Raw genomic sequence first — 18,255 nt, 5'->3', positions numbered from 1 at the left:
TCATCCGTGCTGCAAGCATGCATTTCATGCAAGAAGCTGCGAGGGCGCTTTCACGACCAGAAGATGGCTGACCTTCCGGCAGACCGAATCAGCACAGATCCTCCTTTCACGAATGTTGGAATCGATGTTTTCGGTCCCTGGATGATTGTCTCTCGCCGAACGAGAGGTGGTGTTGCAAACAGCAAGCGCTGGGCAGTCATGTTCACTTGCTTAAGCATTCGCGCAGTGCACATTGAGCTGATCGAATCAATGGATACGTCGAGTTTCATTAATGCCTTCCGAAGGTTCCTAGCAGTGCGAGGGCCCGTCAAGCTAATACGCTCTGACTGCGGGACCAATTTTATCGGAGCTTGCAGAGAACTTGGAATCAGCGCAGAGGGCATTCATCGCTCACAAATAGGCAAGTTCCTCAGCGGAAACGGCTGCAAATGGATATTCAATCCACCGCACGCGTCCCATATGGGCGGTGCGTGGGAGCGGATGATAGGCATTGCACGTCGCATTCTTGACTCAATGCTCATGCAGTCACGTCATCAACGACTCACGCATGACATTCTTGCAACCTTTTTGGCAGAAGTTGCGGCCATCATTAATGCCAGGCCCATAACTCCTACTTCGTCTGACCCCGAAGATCCCACAATCCTAACTCCGGCGACACTCTTAACCCAAAAACACGGAAGCGCATCTGTAACAACTGGGCAGTTAGATACAAGCAACCTCTACAAACGGCATTGGCGTCTCGTGCAAAACCTGGCTGACGAGTTCTGGAAGCGCTGGCGCACAACGTATGTCACTACTTTGCAACAACGCCGAAAATGGCAAGCAGCAAAACCCGACCTCAAAGAAGGCGACGTCGTTCTACTCAGGGATAAAGAAGCAACCCGCAACGACTGGCCCGTCGGAGTGATTACACGAAGCCTGCCCAGCGCAGATGGAAGGGTGCGCAAGGTCGAGCTGAAAACAGCCAAAGACGGGGTTGTGAAAACATTCTTCCGGCCAACAACAGAAGTTGTGCGTTTGCTGTGACCGTGATATAGTGGTGGCGTCTTAACAACGGAAGACACCAGACGGGGAGTGTTCTGTGCGCGTCGCGAATGCACGGCCAGACTTTTCTTTCAAGAGGGAAGCGAGCCTTCCTTACTTTTATGGCTTTCTCTTTCACTGGCCCCCCGCGGACTCCAAGCTGTGCGCGAGAGAAAGGACCCCGCTCCCTCCGTTCGGTTCCTGAAAGAAACCCAGCGACGACGCTTCGGGGTGTCGGCTGTTGTTTCCCGTGCCTGGGGGCGGCGACGGGGATGGAAACCGCAGTTGGAAAAGCGCGGGACGGGCAGACTCGCCCCACCAGCCCTAGAGACCGGACCACTTTTTTACGGGGCTAAAACTGAACGTTTTGTGTATTTTTAACTTGCTTTTTTGACCTTCTCAGTGTAATTAAAGTTTGTTTTAAATGTTCAACTGCGTTCGACCCGTTATCTAGCTGGACAGCGGACGCTTTGATCCCGTCAAGTGCGATCCGCGAGGCCAGCATAGATACCACTCCCCCTTGTGCTCAAAGAAAACATATGCAGCCCGTTTTCCACACAAGAGGAACACGTTGCACAACTGTATTGCAGTACTTATGGGTACAAGCCAGATTTCAATTTCGTTGCCTAAAAATTGTAGTGCTTCTTAGATAGACTAAAAGGGAATTGAGCGTGTTGCCCTTGTCCGTTTCTAGGCATGCAGTTGTGATGGATGCCATATGCTTGTGTGACAAATTGAACATGGTGCTATAGGTACGACTACAAGGATGTATATTTGTAGCTGCCCTCAAACTCCTTCATGTTGCCAGTCAGCATCTATGGTGCATCTTTGTATTGCTCATCTAACACTGTTTACACACAGAAGGCATGTCTGAATACCAAACCACCTTATTCTCCACAGTTACTTTAAAGTGAATGCGTTGTGACAAAGTGTAATGTGAGAAGTCCATGATAAAGAAAAAAAAATAGCTAATTCAACTCCCTCCTGAATTACCAATTTCTGGGCCATTAAGTTTTGCATAATACACTTGATTAACACAGAGCCACGTTGGCCTAACCCTAGTGGCACAGGATATCCTTCAAGTTATCAGTTGGTACAGAATCATTGAGCATGCTGCTGGTGCTTTTGCCCCCGCTGAGAATACCTGTGGAATACTAACACACATTTTGTTGCTGAAGGTCCATTACAGAAATACTAAAGTGAAACAGTAAATCATTTTAGACTGACAAAACAATCTTTCAGAACTGTATTCATGAACATTGTGGCAATAAGAGGATTATTAGAAGAGAAAATGAAGATTTAACTTTCATTTTTCAAGTTTTATGCAGTGCCCGCACATCCGTGTGGAGTCATACTTCAACTAAGTATATTCTTTGACACCTTTACAACAGAATTCATCAATATTGGCCAGTAGAACATTAGCTAGACCCGAACAGACACCGTCAAATTCCATATCACAGCGAGCTGGTGCAGGAACTATAAGGTGGTGGTGGCGGCACCAGTTTTCGTTTTTGCAAGTTATCTGGCTTATCAAGACAATTCTCATGGTGGGAGTTGTTTTTTCGGTGTTGTAGAAGAATGATTTAATAAAGCTCAAACAAATTTTCTTTTTCGTGTCCCTTTAAAGCAAGCACTGTGCTACATGGCTTGGGCAACCTGTCAGCCACAGAACCCACGAGTGCTTTTGTTAGGCAAAATAATTTTGACAGAAACTTTCTTGAGGATATGCATCTGAAAATTTTTTTGCCTAGCAATAGTTCTTGTAAAAATTGACTAAATCCAATGCTATCACCTGCGGCTTTGTGTAGCAAAAATCCAGAAAGCAGTGCTCAATAAATGTCAAAATCCTGTGGGCCTTTTTCGAGTAGATAACGTGGAAGACCCAGAACAAAGCGAAAAGGCAGGCCAGGCCTGCCAGCAGTGACGCTGTCACAAACAATCGCTGCGCATCCATGTGTAGCGCCTCCCTTCAACCTCTTCTTTTGTAAAAGGAGCCTTAAGGAGGCCCCCCGCAAACTGAAAGCCCGAGTTGTTAGCATCCAGGCGCAGCCTCTTCAGCAGGCCCTTTTCAACATGTACACCGTCGTCGATGTCTACCTGTGAAACAACAGAACAAGCACAGATTAATTTTCTACACTTTTGATCAAGGAAAGGTTAGGAAATAAGGTCAGGTTTGCAAAAACGGTAGCTGCTTCTTGTTGATACGGTTTAAAGAACAAAGTACCCTTACGTATACCATACATGCGTTGTGCTGAGCTGTGTACTTTCACCTAAGACTAGAAAGTATTGGGAACTTCAATGCAAAAGAAAGACATTCATCTGCCTAGCTCTAAGCAAATGCGTTCCACCCCTTGGCACAGAATGAAATCTGGTGCTGTTCTAGCGGTTAGCACACATTGAAAGCTTCAAGCCTGATTTAGTATTAGGCCAAGGGTCAAGCTGTGCTCGATTATAGTCGGATACAACTTTAGAAAAACAGGGGCCTTTACTCCTCCGAGGCGGATGCACACGAGCATCCACTAATGGGTGCACACTCTGGACTGACGTCATGCGCCGGACGGCCGGTGGCCCGCCGTCGAAGATGGCCGCCCGGGCTTCGAACTGGGCCAAGTCGCGTCAGCTGTGCGTGTCAATGCCTCGTCACAGTGAATTCCCAATCTGTTTGTCATTGTCTATCATGCCGGAAATATTACTGCGAGCTTACAATGCGGCATCTGTGCCGCGTGCGTTTATTCTAAGCCGTGATCTCGCGAAGAAACATTGCAGCGAGCATCGCTGATGCTGCGCTAGGCTTTGTCTGAAAATAGGATGCCTCGGTGATTGCTGCAAACACACATCCTGCCTGTTTGTTTCATGTCTTTTTTATTTCGCTCCTGAGTGAAGTTAAGACAAGAAAAGTTTGCCAAAGTCTGGTGCCCGCTGTCAGCGGTGGGTGAGTTCGTGTACCATGTCGCTGCATTTTTCGTCGGACGGGGTAAAGTGATGGAGCAAAACCATTCTGAGGAGAAATTAGAAAAGTGTGCGCGCGTGAAACAAACCTACGAGCGTCTCAACAGAAAATACAGTGAAAGCTCGTTAATTCGAACTTCAATATTTCGAATTTATGGATAATTTGAACTGTACGATTTGGTCCGGCCAAGCTCCACAGAAGTCTATGTATAAAAAAGTCCGTTAATTCGAACGCGAGAAGGTTCCCTCACGGATAATTCGAACTACGCTCGCATGGCACACGGCCAGAGAAATGCGCCTACGGCCTACACACAAGGCTGTGTTGCCTCCTAAACGGAGAGAACGGCGAGAGAAGGCAAAATCGGAAAAAAATCTAACCGACGCGGGGTCAGCCAGAAGGCAGCGGCGGCTGCCGCCTCTCCGTTCTACGTAACCTCCGAGACTTCTTGCCCGTTGCGAATCTCGGAGGCTTTGCAAATCTTGTACAGCTGCTAATGTTGTGCGAAGATGGCACGGCAAGCGCCAAAACACAGCGAATCAAGTACGTCGCAGCTGCGCTTGCAATCAAGAACCAACGAATCAGGGCCTTCGCCACCTTCACATGTTCGGCGTCTTCGTCTCGTCAGTCTTCATCGGTTGTGTACCTCTGTTTTCAGCTTAGGAGGTATCGGCCGTCGCGATTCATTGTGATGGTGTTAAGCCTCGGCTAACATTCGTTTCTGTGGACATCGGTGGTGTGGCACAGTCGGACCCAGAGCTTCGACTTGAAGATGGCATGTGCCCGCGGCACACGCCATCACTTTCTGACACGCCAAATTTCTGACATTCCCTACTGCTTCCAAATCGCAGTGTACTGTTGCTCTCCTTCACTTTCGTTAGTTCGAACTTTCGTTAATTCGAACTGAAGCGGCTTCCCCATGCGGTTCGAATTAACGAGCTTTTACTGTATTTGACAAAGAAGCCTCCAATGCAAAGATTTGTCACCGTCAACTTAGCATGAGTGATCGTTGTCAACAGTGAGATAGCCGAGCGTCTAATGGCGGTGTTCGAGCATTGTGTATAGCACCGTCGATTGATTTCTTTCCACCAGTGCTCACCGCGCACGCACGCTGTAGAATGCGTGCTGTGGCACAGTCACGCATAAGTTGTGTTGCCAGCGTTCCTGCTTCCATGCGTGTTTGCACTTACTCATATTTGTCCTTTTATTTTATATTAGCATTTGTTTTTGATAGTTTTCGTTCAGCAAAGTCCTTACACATTTTCATTAGACAATCTCATTCAAAGCACTAACTCCTGTACACTGCAGGACTGGCCTCTTCCATCTCATTAAAACCTTTCTCACTGGTCTACCTCGTCTTCTCAATCTGCCTACTCGCTGCGTTTTCTGTCCTTGTTTCTTGTATTGTTGCTGCAATGTGATTAACCAACTTGCTCAAAACATATTTTGATCGCCTATCAAAACAGAAAGGTTTAGAGATACATTTTCTTAAAAGCGTCATGTGGGTTGCACAGCAACTTTGCCTCTTACCTCTGCTCACGTTTATGCATCAGTGCATGTGGCAGCTAGCCAGAAGTGCACATGAAAGGCTGCATATTGTGAAATACATTGCTATGCTGTTGCATTTTTCATGCATTCAGTCTTAGTAAACAAACGGTTTCGCTGCCTATCACATATGATGGCGAAAATTTTCAGCACGAATAACAATGTGCAGCGGGGTGTGATTTCTGTCTGACGCTTTCGCCGTTGCAAAGACATTCTTCAGTGAATGGAGCCCAGCAAAGCAGTGCACTGAGAGCTTTTGCAACTTTCACCATTTATTACTTCACAAATGACATTGTCTGAACCTGGCCGTTGATCGACATGCCGATGGCTTGTAAATTAAATAATTGCCTCAATAAAACAAATTAAACTTCACTCAGCATTTTTTAGCACAATGCTAGCAGAGCTATTCAGGGTGAATAATTGTGCTTACATTGGTGTTACTTGCCCGGTCAGATAAATAAATACAACAATGACTGCGGTATGACTGTGATTTGACGTGCAGACTGCTAATGGTGCCTTTCAAGCGTGCCCTCGACTACTGCTATTAATAGCTACCCGACTGAGTATATTGGGCCTAACTAAGCTAATGATGTTTGATAATTGTTCTTATTCGCATTACTTGCCTAGGCCAGGTAACTAAAATAAACAATGCCACCACATGAATGTGTGTTTGCATGCAAGCTGCCAACAGTGGCTGTCACTGTCGCATTGGTTGCTGCCGTTTCACCAACAGTCGTTACGGCTTGACTTGGCTTTGACGTGCAGACTGCTAAAGGTGCCTTTGAAGCGTGCCCTGATGACTGTTATTTCATCACAGGGCCCGTCATGCTCATAGGTGGCTGCCCACTAGAGTATTTTGGGCCTTCTGACATTGGCATTATTCATCTCAACGGGCTGGAAAAAACAGTAGGGGCAGCACAACTGCACGCAAAGCACAATGTGCTTTGGCGTGCAAGCTGCTAAGAGTGGCTGTCAATTTCATTCACGTTGACTACTGCTTTTTCGCGTGAAGCTGGACAGTGGCTGCCCGAATGAGCATTTCGGGCCCCACATAGTTATTCAGTTAATAACTGCATTTGCATTCAGACTTTCCGGCATTTCAGCACGTTTCCATGCCAACGCTTATATTGAGCATCATCTGTGCAGAACGTTGCTTTTTCAGAATTGGGCTTCCATTAGAAGGAATATGTCATCAAGTGAACCGCTTATTTATTTGAGAGGTCACGGGAGAATGCTTGGCTGCTGTGCTTGACACACAGTACACCGCTTCAGTGATGGGAGATCCATTGTTGCGTTTGCCGAGGTATGTGTGGCTGGCAGGAGGTCTGGACCTCGCTTCACGCAGAGTCAGAGACGAGGAGAGCTTTCTCTGCGAATAATTCTTTATACAATGTTTACATGTTGTCGTCGTTATCAGGAGAGAGACCAACAGAGCAGCTGCAAGCTGCTTAAATAACACCCCTCAGCCCAAAGATCTTCCAGACAGTCCCCAAAGACAAAACAAGGTCGTGAGAGAGAGGTTCTGGGCAGCCTCCGGGGTCCTAACGCCGCTCTCGGTGGCCGGCGCTTCCTTGAACCGTGCTGCGGCGTCAGGACGATTTGGCGGTCGGTCAGAATGGTGCGCCGGGCAAGTTTTATGGCCCGCATAGGACAAAGGGAACCAACTGCAAGGCACTGGGTCGAAACACAGCCCTCCTTTGGAAACTGTCCCAAACACAGCGGTAGTCGTTTGTGGTGCGGGCGCCGCCGGACAAACGAGGGGGGGGGGGGGAGGGGGGGGTGCGTTGCTGCCGGGACGGGGAGGGGCCGAATAGCAGTCCGTGATCCGGTGGCTGCTTCCGTCGTGGACGCCGTGCAGCCGCGAGGAAACTCGAGCCGTGCACGTAGTCGTGTCCGAAGCAGGCAGGCACCATGCGGGGATCAATGCTGCCTCCACAGTCGACAAACCATAGCACTGGCCTTCCGTCAGGCAAATCCCAGGGCACAAACATAACACAATATATGCTTCGAGAACTCGTTAGTGATCTTCTCGATCGTCGGTATCTCGTTGTGGTGAAAGAAGTCGTGCACACGAGCTCAGCGCACATGTGTCCTACTTCGTGCTGCTGCTTCTTTTCTCCACATTTTGTGGGCGTTTTCGCGAGGGCGTCGATAGTTTGCCACCCGAAATATGCGAAGCTTTGACCTCCCTCCTCACCTTTAACACGGTGCTTTCGCTGACACTGAGCATCTTGGGTTTGTAATGGTTGCGATAAATGCATTGTTTTATATAAGTACTTGTTCAGTAGCAACTGATTCATTTGAAGCTCGGAACAAGAGTAGTAAATGTGCCGTGTACATGTAAACAAGCACAAATGCCATGCAGAGTTGCTCTTTCTACTTTTGCCGCTTGCAATGAAGCTAAAGAGCAGACGACGGGCAGCGTTGTGGAAGGCACGGGGTTATTTTTCTGTCGCAATCTGGCATGTGCTGTAGCGCATGAGTGCTCTACTAAACCAGTCATCAAAGTCTTTATTTATACTGAGAATTGTGCGTTTCCTAAGCACGATTTTTTGAGCGGGATTATTTTAGTCGCGGAGGCAATCGGAGGTCGCGCTTCATTCATCCGGGCGGGGCCTCCCCTTTTTTCTAAATTTGTATCCAACTATAGTGACACACAAGTGCTCGAGAACTACTGAACAAGAGCAAATTGTTTTCGATTTACTGACTGCACTTGGGTGTAAAGCTTTTGTCTGAGAAATGAATAAACCACATACACAAGCAGCATTTTCTTAGTTAGCACAGTCTTTAATAGGTAATGATACCTTCAATTTAGAAAGCCCTGTATATTGGGCCTCATCAAACTAATTTCATAAAAGGTTTGGCAAGGTAGAAGCATAGAATTTTAGAGTCATTAGAAGACAGGTGAAATGAGTTATTTATTACAATTATTACTCAAATTTAAAATTTAGACCACTCATCCCAATGAGAAATTGATGCAAGCAGTTTGTACATGCCACATAAGCATTTATATATCAAAAATACAGATTAGAGAAAACCTTTTCTTGGAGGTTCATTATTGCAAGCAGTCATGCCCTCGAGGAGAAATAACTTCTTTTTCTGTAGGTAGAAATGAGGCTCGAGTATTTTATTGACACATATATATGCCCATGCATATATGTTATCTCTGTTGTAAACCTTTTTTTCATGTATATGCAAGGTGTGTGTGTGTGTAACATCTCATTGTGCACAAAATCAAATCCATATGGACCCGACAAGAAGCTAAACAAACAAGAGAGCAATCCCAGTGACAAGCCATGTTAAACCAACAAGGTAGCCATCCCAGTAACAAACCGTATCAAAAATTTTACTGACATGAATTCTGACCTTTGAAACATAACATGTGTATATGAATACTATCTACATTAGAGCAATGGGCAACTTTAAGCAATGGCTACGCCAACATCAGAACGATGTGGATGAGAAAAGAGTGGCATCAAATGCTTTGGCAGAGCATGCCGCAATGACTAAACACAATAGTGACTGGATAGTGTCTAGCATAATCGGCCAGGAAAGAAATTGGAAGCCATGCCTGTACCTGGATTCCCTGGAGATGCAATCAACAGGACACACGTTTATCTGAAACCAAGGAGCCCACGCCCATCTTATGCTAAAACTTACTTAATTAAATATGCACTTCCACTTTTTGTAGCCTTATTGTGAACAAGGCTTCCATATGGAAGCCAAAATGTATTGCTTTTAATGTTGTATTTGGTTGGTCTATGTCTGTCTTTGTCATGTTTCATACCGACCACACAGGCTTCTCTGAAACTCTTGATGATACAACTTTTGTGCGAAAGCATTGCTTAAGGCACTTTGGCATAAACTATGTCTTTAGGTGGTACAACGCATTTTTCTAGACACTCTAGAGCACATTATTCAAGGCACGAAACCTGAATTCATGGTTCTTAAAAAGGCATTTTGGCTAGATTAATATAGTCTATATGGAGTATACAAGGCATAATTACTCAAGCGCCCAATTATATTTAACTCAGAGGAGGCTACTTTAGGTAAATTCATTAAACTGAGGGCACTCCACCAAAACATAAAATTCGTGATCAGCCACTAGAAATCCTGAAAATGGCAATACAGTAAAATGATTGCATATAACACAAATGTATCCTACAACTCGAAAGGCAGCGCCAGTTTTGTACGCACCTTTGAGAAAGCACGCAGATCACGTGCTTTATTGTCGTGCTGTCCAGCTTCCAGCAGTGCAGCAGATTCCTGCTCGATGTAGGGATGCCTCCAGAAACCGCATAGCCTTCAAAAGTAAGAAACGTTTAATTTATTGTGCTGTGAACCTGGGAATTTGTGATTTACCAGTGCCATGTGGAATTGCAAAGACAGCCCCACACAGCCAGCTGCATGAATTTGCGCCTGGTTGCACAAATGTCTCTTTGTTATATCTAAGGAGGTTACACTGATATTTTGTAACGAGAAGTTTCAGGGAGGAACGAAATCAGCAACAACAGGCTACCAGGACAATCAAAAACAAAACTCATATAAGCAGTAAAACGTGGCGCATTGGATTAAACAAAAATATTGAGCACATGAAAAGCATTCTGAAAGCTAGATCACGATTTTGTAGCGATGCTATTCCTTTTCGTTATTCGTAAGTGGTCTGACCGCCGCCCCGGCCCGTGCTACGTACTGGAACAGCCGGCCGTTTGCGGTGGGCGACAAGAGTGGTATAGAATCGAGGGGTAAGTATCGCTACAAAATCGCAGTCCTTACTTTATTACGCACTGCCGTATAACCTACGATTGCAAGAGCTGGCATCCCGTTCGTAAGAATTGGTTGGTCTATGTCTTTCTTAAAGGCCGGTGTCTGAAATGTCTCGATTAAAAATAAACTTCGTTACTGTAATATCGGCCTATGTCGGGTTTGCAACATAGAAGACAAATACGCGAAGACACTCAAGAACATAAACAATACACAGGTTCTCGCGACGTGGTCCTCCAAACCAAACTGTATACATACAAAAATCTTCATACAAGCTTCTATCCGCTTAAGCGTCAAACATAGGAATCGTGTGCCAACGCGCGAAGCCCATGATACATCGACGGATACATTACACATGTACTGTACTTGCGGGAATGCATATATAACGAATAACTTCTTGCCAGAAAACTACCGAACGAACAGCAACTTTCAGTGTTTTCATAATTGTGTGCCCATTCAGGCATAGCAATCAAGGCGGGTAGCATATATTTTACAGCAGAATGCAAGTACGCTTACTGTAACATCAGAAGAAGCCTTCGTGAAATTGCTTGCTAAATGTGCACAGCAAGACGGCCAACCTACGATCAGAAAGCGCTTTGCTCTAGCTAGTTACACAACGTTCATTACGTAAATCATAAGTTCAAGAATGCGCGCAAGGGCCGAACTTGCTTACCTTTCAAAAAGACTTGGCCAACGCTCCTTCGTCTCAAAGGTACCGAGGCACCGACGTCTTTCTGGCGCAAGCACGGTAGAACTTCCGATGAACTCCAGCTCCACAAAAGCACAACCTTCAACAGCCTTCCATACACTACGATTCGAAGCTCCAGTACCAGACTTTTCACGGGAGCGCGGGCAGGCAGCTTGGCAGAACCACGACCGGCTTTATAAGCCGGTCGTGGGCAGAACAAAGGCAGCTCGGACGGGCGCTCTAGTAACACTCACTGTCGACACTGGTAGATCGCACGAAACACACGGCGAACTAACGGCGTTACACGAGTCCGGAGGGTTTGCGATGGCTACTGCACACGGCAAGGAGCACATTTTGTCTAGGCTCTTCTAAAATATAACTCAAATACCGCACTTTACGACAACTAACGTGGTATGTCGACCAAACAAATACTGCAGTGGCGCCACTCTGCGGTTTTTAGAAAAATGTGTCGTAAATGAGAAAATTACGTGTTTTTTCCTAACAACAATCGGTAGGGACACTTTAACAAATTTCTTGAGTCAAAAAGTGTTAACTTTGTATAAATATGCACTTTTTTATACGAAGTTTAAGAAAATGTACTATATATAAAAAAAAAACGAAGCGGATGTCGCCTTCAAGATTCGCAACCGCTTCAGTCGCATGCAGTTTGCAAAAGCACGGCCTTCGAAATCAGACTTTGTCGCTCAAACGAAACTGTAGCTGGGAGGAGGGCAGGCATTTAGGCCCCAATTGTTGGGTTTACAGTGCCTAGGTAGGCTTCCTTATTTATAAAGAATATACAGGGACTAACGCCGAACCATGAGCGAGCTTTAAGCAGGGGTCACACGGTACGATTCGGCGTCCGATCCAACGTGCGTGTATCCGAACGGTCGAGCGGCGCGTAAGCTCCGCCCAGATCCAGCCCCTCCCCCCCCCCCCCCCCAGCTTGAGTTCAGATGCACGTCGACAAACGCAATATAAAAACTCTGCACAACACTGCTTCGCTTTACGTGAACACTGTCAATAAAATTATGCCCCTGCAAGTGACAGAACACTTCACGACGGCGCGTTGTCCACTGACGGCTCCGGTAACAGTCAGCGATACGGCCGGCAGGCATAGCTAGGCGGACGCTGCGGCCGACGGCGCTCGATTCAGCCCGAGCTTGATGAAGAGGGCTTACTTTTGCCAAAACAGTTAACGCTGTGCACTTAGGTAGCCCGTAATCAAATACAATTGGTTTACTCGACGCAGTCGTTGCGAAGGGCAAACGTGCAAGCGAAGCGAGCAGCCTCGCTCGGACGGTCGGTGCATAGAGATCGGTGTGTGCTGTTTGTCCGCGGAAAGGCCCTCGCGTCGCGGCTCCCGATTTCGACGGTAGCTTAGTGCTAGTGTACTAGGCGCTGTTTTGCATAATAAACACATATTTGAGATAACTTTATTGAACTGGTAACTATTTCGTGTCGGCAACAAACTGCAGCAGGCAAGGGGGAAAAAAAAAAGACGGCGAGAAACCGGCCTGCCAGCGCCGCCTCCGTGGAGGGAACGTCAGAGAACATCACGTTAGCTGCGGCCAAACGACTGTGCGGAGAGTGCGGTTGTCGGACACATCGGACGATGAAAATTTGCCCGGTTTGTCGCACGCCGGACGTCCGATCCAGCGCTTCGGCATGCGCACGGCAAAACACCTCGATTCCGGCTGCCGTTCAGGCGCGTCGGCCGCCGGATCGGACACCGAATCGGACCGTGTGTCTCCCGCTTTAGTTGGCGAACACGAGCCCATCAGCGCGCCGTCTGTGCAGCTCCGTGTGCTTGCAATGGTGGATGGCCTACGGGCTTCTTTGACGCCTACTGAGCACAAATTCATGATCACCGCTCGTATACACGCTTCCTACAGCGCTAGCTGTGGTGTTTACGAGATTATGTGCCCTCACCTTGAATTGGCGAGACCGCTCGACATGATCGCATCTATTTCTAGTGCGTGAGGCTTTCCATTGACTGTCACTACAACTAACCAACGTTTTGTTTATTTTGTGCTACAGTGGGTCGTGACGATTCCGTTCACAGCTTCAAAGTGGACAAGAGACAGTCGTTTTCTCGCTCGTAGAAGCATGAAAAAGTGGGCTTGTGTTTGGCAATGAACTTTGACCGACACGCTTGCTTCCGGCCGGAGCAGCAGACGCGACAACTCGCCGTTTGTAGGCTGCCGGCCGATGGCGGTATCCCTCGCGAACGGCAAGATATTTACCTGCCGTAGAGAGGATCGGTCCAGGAACGATTCTTGAGGCGATTTTTGTCGCTGAATACGAGCATGGCCACGCCGGCTCGCCGTGCAGAGCGGAATCGGAACATTATTTTTCGATGAGTTCGCACTGACGCAATGCAGTCGATTGGCTCGTCGGTCGTGCAACGGGCGGCGCGCCGGCAGGAAGCCGCGTCCACTTGAGACACCTCTTACGCGACGTATGTAGTACATACGTTCCAAGTTTCCAACGTTCTGCCGTTCCGCTGGTGGATGCACCGCCACGGCATCGATCTTTGCCATTCCTGCCGCGGCCGTGCCTGTCGCCGAGCGTAGGCTTAACTGGGTTGGGCGGAGCTTGCAACCTTGGGGAGTTAAGTGGTAGTATTTAATCACGTGATCTTCAGGTTGGTTCCAGATCACGTGGTTTTAAACTCTCAATAGATGGTTTTTGGTCACGTGATCTAAAACTCCGTAGGTCGTAAAGCCGGCTCATGACATCCTTTTACTACGTTTCTCAGAGGTGGTAGTAAAACGATGTAATGTAACGCATTTTACTGCCGTATGCCAGAGTAATTTTCTGGTGCAAGGTAGTCTTCAAAGCTCATGAGCCGCAAAAACCCCAATGTCGGCTAACTTTTGTTTACAGTGTACTATCTGTCGATGGGGCCCTCCAGCCCCTCTGAATTAACACGAAGGGATGCACTGGTTGTACGATAATGAACAGGATGGTGATTTGCATATTAGCCCCTATATGGCTACTGTTGAAGGCCGTCATAATTTACAGGAATTTTTGTTACTCTAGGTGCATATATAGGTAAAAAAATATGACCTGTTCAATATATAGTTTCCAGCTCAGTTTTCTCCGATTGATTCCTCCCTCGTTCTCAGCTGTCGTTGTTGCGAGCGCCCGTTTGTTAAGCTAAGTATGAGCGTTATCAGATCGAAAATTACTTTTTGCTCTGCACAAATCTTGTCCTGCCAGATACAAAACGCCGTATGTTATACGAAGACGCCTCGGAGAACGCCGAGTAGCACAGCATTCAGCCCTTCAATCAGAAGATTTCCCGTCCATGGAGACCAAGCACCGGTCCCGGTCTCGCTCCCTCTCCGGACCGAGGTCGGATCGCGGTCGGTCCAGATCAAGATCCACGTCGACTCCAGGAGCCAGACATACCTCAGAAAAGGTGAGCTTCGCAGAGGCCCTGACGGGCGTCTCGCGAGAGGGTCACGTAAAATCCCCCCCACTGCCTAAACCCAACACAGACAACACCGACATCGAACACCTTAAGAAAGAAAACTCAGTTATGCGTGATTTAATCCAAAAGCTTACCCAGGAGGTTCACAGCCTCAAACAACCCAAAACCCAACCTACACCTAACACCCCAGAACCCGCTAATAACAGCCAAACTGAAGAACTCTCAAGACCAGCCCCCAAAAAGCGTGCCCTCCAAGAAGGAGCTCAGGGCCAAGTACGCTCCGAGGTCAAGGATATGCTCGTAACCCTCCAAAGCACGGTGGAAGCTTTACAGAATTCTCTAATCGCCCTTATGCACAGAGTCACCGCCATGGAAGCTAATATTCAAACCCTTTTCACACAAACCGCTTCCACCGCTCAAACCGTAGCCATGGACACCACAGGAACCGTCGCCGCCACCCTGCCACCTGTGGCATCCCCTATCCTTCATCATGGCCCACATTAAAATTGACACAACATTGTGGCAGTGGAACTGCCGAGGCTACCTCCATAAACAACCCGTTCTCCATCAACACCTCCGTACTACTTCATGTCAACCCGACGTAATCTTGCTCCAGGAAACGCACAATACTCCGGTCAGCCTTCCAGGATATCACTCTTTCACTGCGAACAACGCTCCACACGGAGTCTCCACACTCGTTCGAAAAAGAATTACCGCAATCGAACACGATCTCAACGATCGGCGCACCGAACACCTCTTCATTGAGCTCATCCCGCACAGGAAACGAAAGGAAGGAATATTTATCCTCAACATCTACAATACTCCATCTCAACGCCATAGCCGATTTCTAACCCTCTTCAAAAAGGCCCTTAATATCGCAGGCAGCAGCCCCCTTATCATCGGAGGTGACTTCAATCTCCCGCACACAGGATGGGGTTACAGACACAGTTCTGCTGCAGGTCGTAACTTATGGCAAGACTCCCATGATCTCGGGCTTACACTCATTACTGACCCAGCCTTCCCCACTCGCCTCGGCACTTCTACTGAACGAGACACGACGCCAGACCTCACGTTCACCAAAAACGCAGACAACGCCCATTGGCGCAACACCCAACACGACCTCGGGAGTGATCACTGCATCATCGAAATTACTCTCCCACACCTAACAGCCGTTATGAGAAGAACGAGGGACTTTACTTGGACGGACTGGGATGCGTTCCGTAAACGCCGTGTAACAGCAACGACGGACACTCCCATTACCGACATAGAATCATGGTCATGCGATCTACTGTCTGATACTAAATCGGCCACCCGCATTATCACAACAGACGCCCCGACTGAGCGCATAGACAGTAGACTCGCCCACCTTATCGAGGCCAAATCATCCATCCTCTCTAGATGGAAGGGACAACGGCTCAATAGAAGACTCAGACGGAAGGTCGCACTTCTCAACAAGGAAATTGAAGCACACTGCCAAGTTCTAAGTCGACAGCAATGGACAGAGCTATGTCACTCTCTAGACGGGCAACTCCACCAACCCCGCTCGTGGAAAATCCTCAAACATTTGATTGATAGCACCACCACCCGCTCATATCAACAAGATCGCCTCGCCAAGCTTTTATTCACAGAGAGCAAGACGCATGGCCAGGACCACGTTAAGAATACCTTATGTCAAAAGTACATCCCATCTGGGCCCACTCAACCTCACGGCCCATACACAGGGACCTCCAACCCTGCCCTTGATGAAGATTTCAGCTTGGCAGAGATTCATGCTGCCCTACATAAGCTGAACAGCCGTTCGGCGCCAGGCCCAGATGGAGTTACGAATAAAACACTAAGAAATCTAGATGACCCCTCGGTGCAACAACTCACCGAATACATCAACACCTGCTGGCGCCAGGGATCCATACCCCCGACATGGAAAACAGCCAAAGTAATTCTCATCCCCAAACCCGGTAAGCCATCTAGCCTCGCCAATCTCCGGCCCATATCACTAACTTCATGTGTAGGCAAGGTCATGGAGCACGCACTCCTAACCCGTTTAAACACTCACCTCGAAGACACATGTGCTTATCCCCACTCGATAATTGGCTTTAGACAGCATCTTTCCACCCAAGACGCTATGCTCCAACTTCAGCATCAAATCCTAGATGGCAAATCCCGTCACACGAAGGCGATCTTGGGCCTCGACCTCGAGCGCGCCTTCGATAATATAAGGCACTCCACCATCCTTCAGCGCATCTCCTTGCTCAACCTTGGAGAACGCACTTACAACTACGTAAGTGACTTTCTATCCAATCGGAAGGCCTTCCTGTCGGTCGGAGACATTCTATCGGAGGAACTCTCCCTCGGCAGCACGGGCACACCGCAAGGCTCTGTCATTTCCCCAATACTGTTTAATCTGGTTATGATTGGATTAGCCCAAGAACTACAAAAACTCGACGGCATTGAACACACCATATACGCCGATGACATTACAATCTGGGCTGCAAAGGGCAGTGACGGCCAAATCGAAACTGCCCTACAAGACGCCATTGACGTCGTAGAAAACTATCTTGAAGGCACGGGACTCCGCTGTTCCCCTGAAAAGTCGGAGCTTCTCCTATACCGCCCCACACTCCGTGGACGCCCCCCGCGGGGCTCCACAACTAAACGCCAATACGAGGAAATAGAGCTCAACCTGAGGGATGGCAGACCTATACCCGTGGTCCCTTGCATCCGCGTTCTGGGTATGACCATAGAAGCCAACGGAGCTAACTCTACGGCTATTTCAAAGATCCTTCGACAGACCGCCAATACATCCAGACTGCTAAAACGAGTGACCAACCGGCGAGGGGGTATGAAGGAAGACAGCCTCATCCGCCTTGTCCAGTCTTTTATCGTCTGTCAGATTACTTATGTTGCGCCCTTTCTCAACTGGTACAAAGCTGAGAAGTCTAAACTGGATATCATCATTAGAGGAGCCTATAAGCAGGCCTTAGGACTACCCAACCACACCAGCACGGAACTTCTACTACAATTAGGTATCCACAACACGCTAGACGAGTTAATCGAGGCCCAACGTCGATCTCAACTAGAGAGGCTTACTCTCACGGAAACGGGCCGCAGCATTCTAAACAAGCTTAACATCACCTACCACCGTCAACATGGAGATAAACACCCAATACCACGCGACATTCAGCAATGGATACACGCCGACCCTATTCCGAGAAACATGCACCCAGACTACAACAAAGAACGCAGGAAGGCACGAGCTACTTCCCTCATCAAAGCTTACGCCAACACCGCGGGCGTCACCTTCGTCGACACAGCTGAGTACCAAGATGGACGGCGCTTTGCGGCGGTTACCACAGCAGGCGGCTTGCTCCGACATGCTGCCAGCATCATTACCAAAAATGCCGAGACGGCCGAGGAAGTGGCCATCGCCCTGGCCACTCTTGACCCAGCCTGCCACACCATAGTGAGCGATTCTCGCGCAGCAGTCAACAACTACATCAAAGGTCGCATTTCTCATCAATCACTCCGCATCTTACGACAAGCCCCGCATTCGTCTGAAAATCAGATCACCCTCGTCTGGATCCCAGCACACGCCGGCGTTGTCCACCCGCACCTCACCAACCTCAACGAGGTTACACACTCCGTAGCACGAGGACTAGTCAACCGTGCCGGAGACGGTGCAGGTGCACCCGCAGGACGCGACCGCCTTACCAGATACAACGACCTTGTAAAGTCATTTTACCTCGCAAGAAGAACCTTCCCCACCCCTCACTGCAAGTTAAACAGGGCACAGGCAACCACCCTTCGCCTGTTACAGACGAATACATACCCCTCCCTCACACGCTATCACAC

At 48.2% G+C, this 18,255-nt stretch overlaps 1 protein-coding gene and 1 long non-coding RNA gene across 2 annotated transcripts in view; one reads left to right on the top strand and one right to left on the bottom strand.

Annotated features, from left to right (window-relative positions):
* Positions 1–1,548: 1,548 nt before the first annotated feature.
* LOC139060464 (uncharacterized) lies at positions 1,549–11,387 on the bottom strand. The gene is made up of 3 exons (XR_011514835.1): positions 10,953–11,387; positions 9,713–9,818; positions 1,549–3,120 (listed from the first exon to the last, which is right to left on the bottom strand). It is a non-coding gene; the product is annotated as an uncharacterized lncRNA (long non-coding RNA).
* A 2,893-nt stretch (positions 11,388–14,280) lies between these two features.
* LOC135911724 (nuclear receptor subfamily 2 group E member 1-like) overlaps positions 14,281–18,255 on the top strand; it is a 60,234-nt gene continuing 56,259 nt past the window's right edge. Inside the window, exon 1 of the mRNA XM_070539393.1 lies at positions 14,281–14,394. Within this exon, the coding sequence (XP_070395494.1) occupies positions 14,281–14,394 (114 nt within the window). The remainder of the gene's footprint in view (positions 14,395–18,255) is intronic.

The sequence above is a fragment of the Dermacentor albipictus genome, chromosome 5 (genome assembly GCF_038994185.2).
Source record: "Dermacentor albipictus isolate Rhodes 1998 colony chromosome 5, USDA_Dalb.pri_finalv2, whole genome shotgun sequence".
NCBI lineage: Eukaryota > Metazoa > Arthropoda > Arachnida > Ixodida > Ixodidae > Dermacentor > Dermacentor albipictus.
This window is presented reverse-complemented; position numbering and strand designations above follow the sequence as displayed.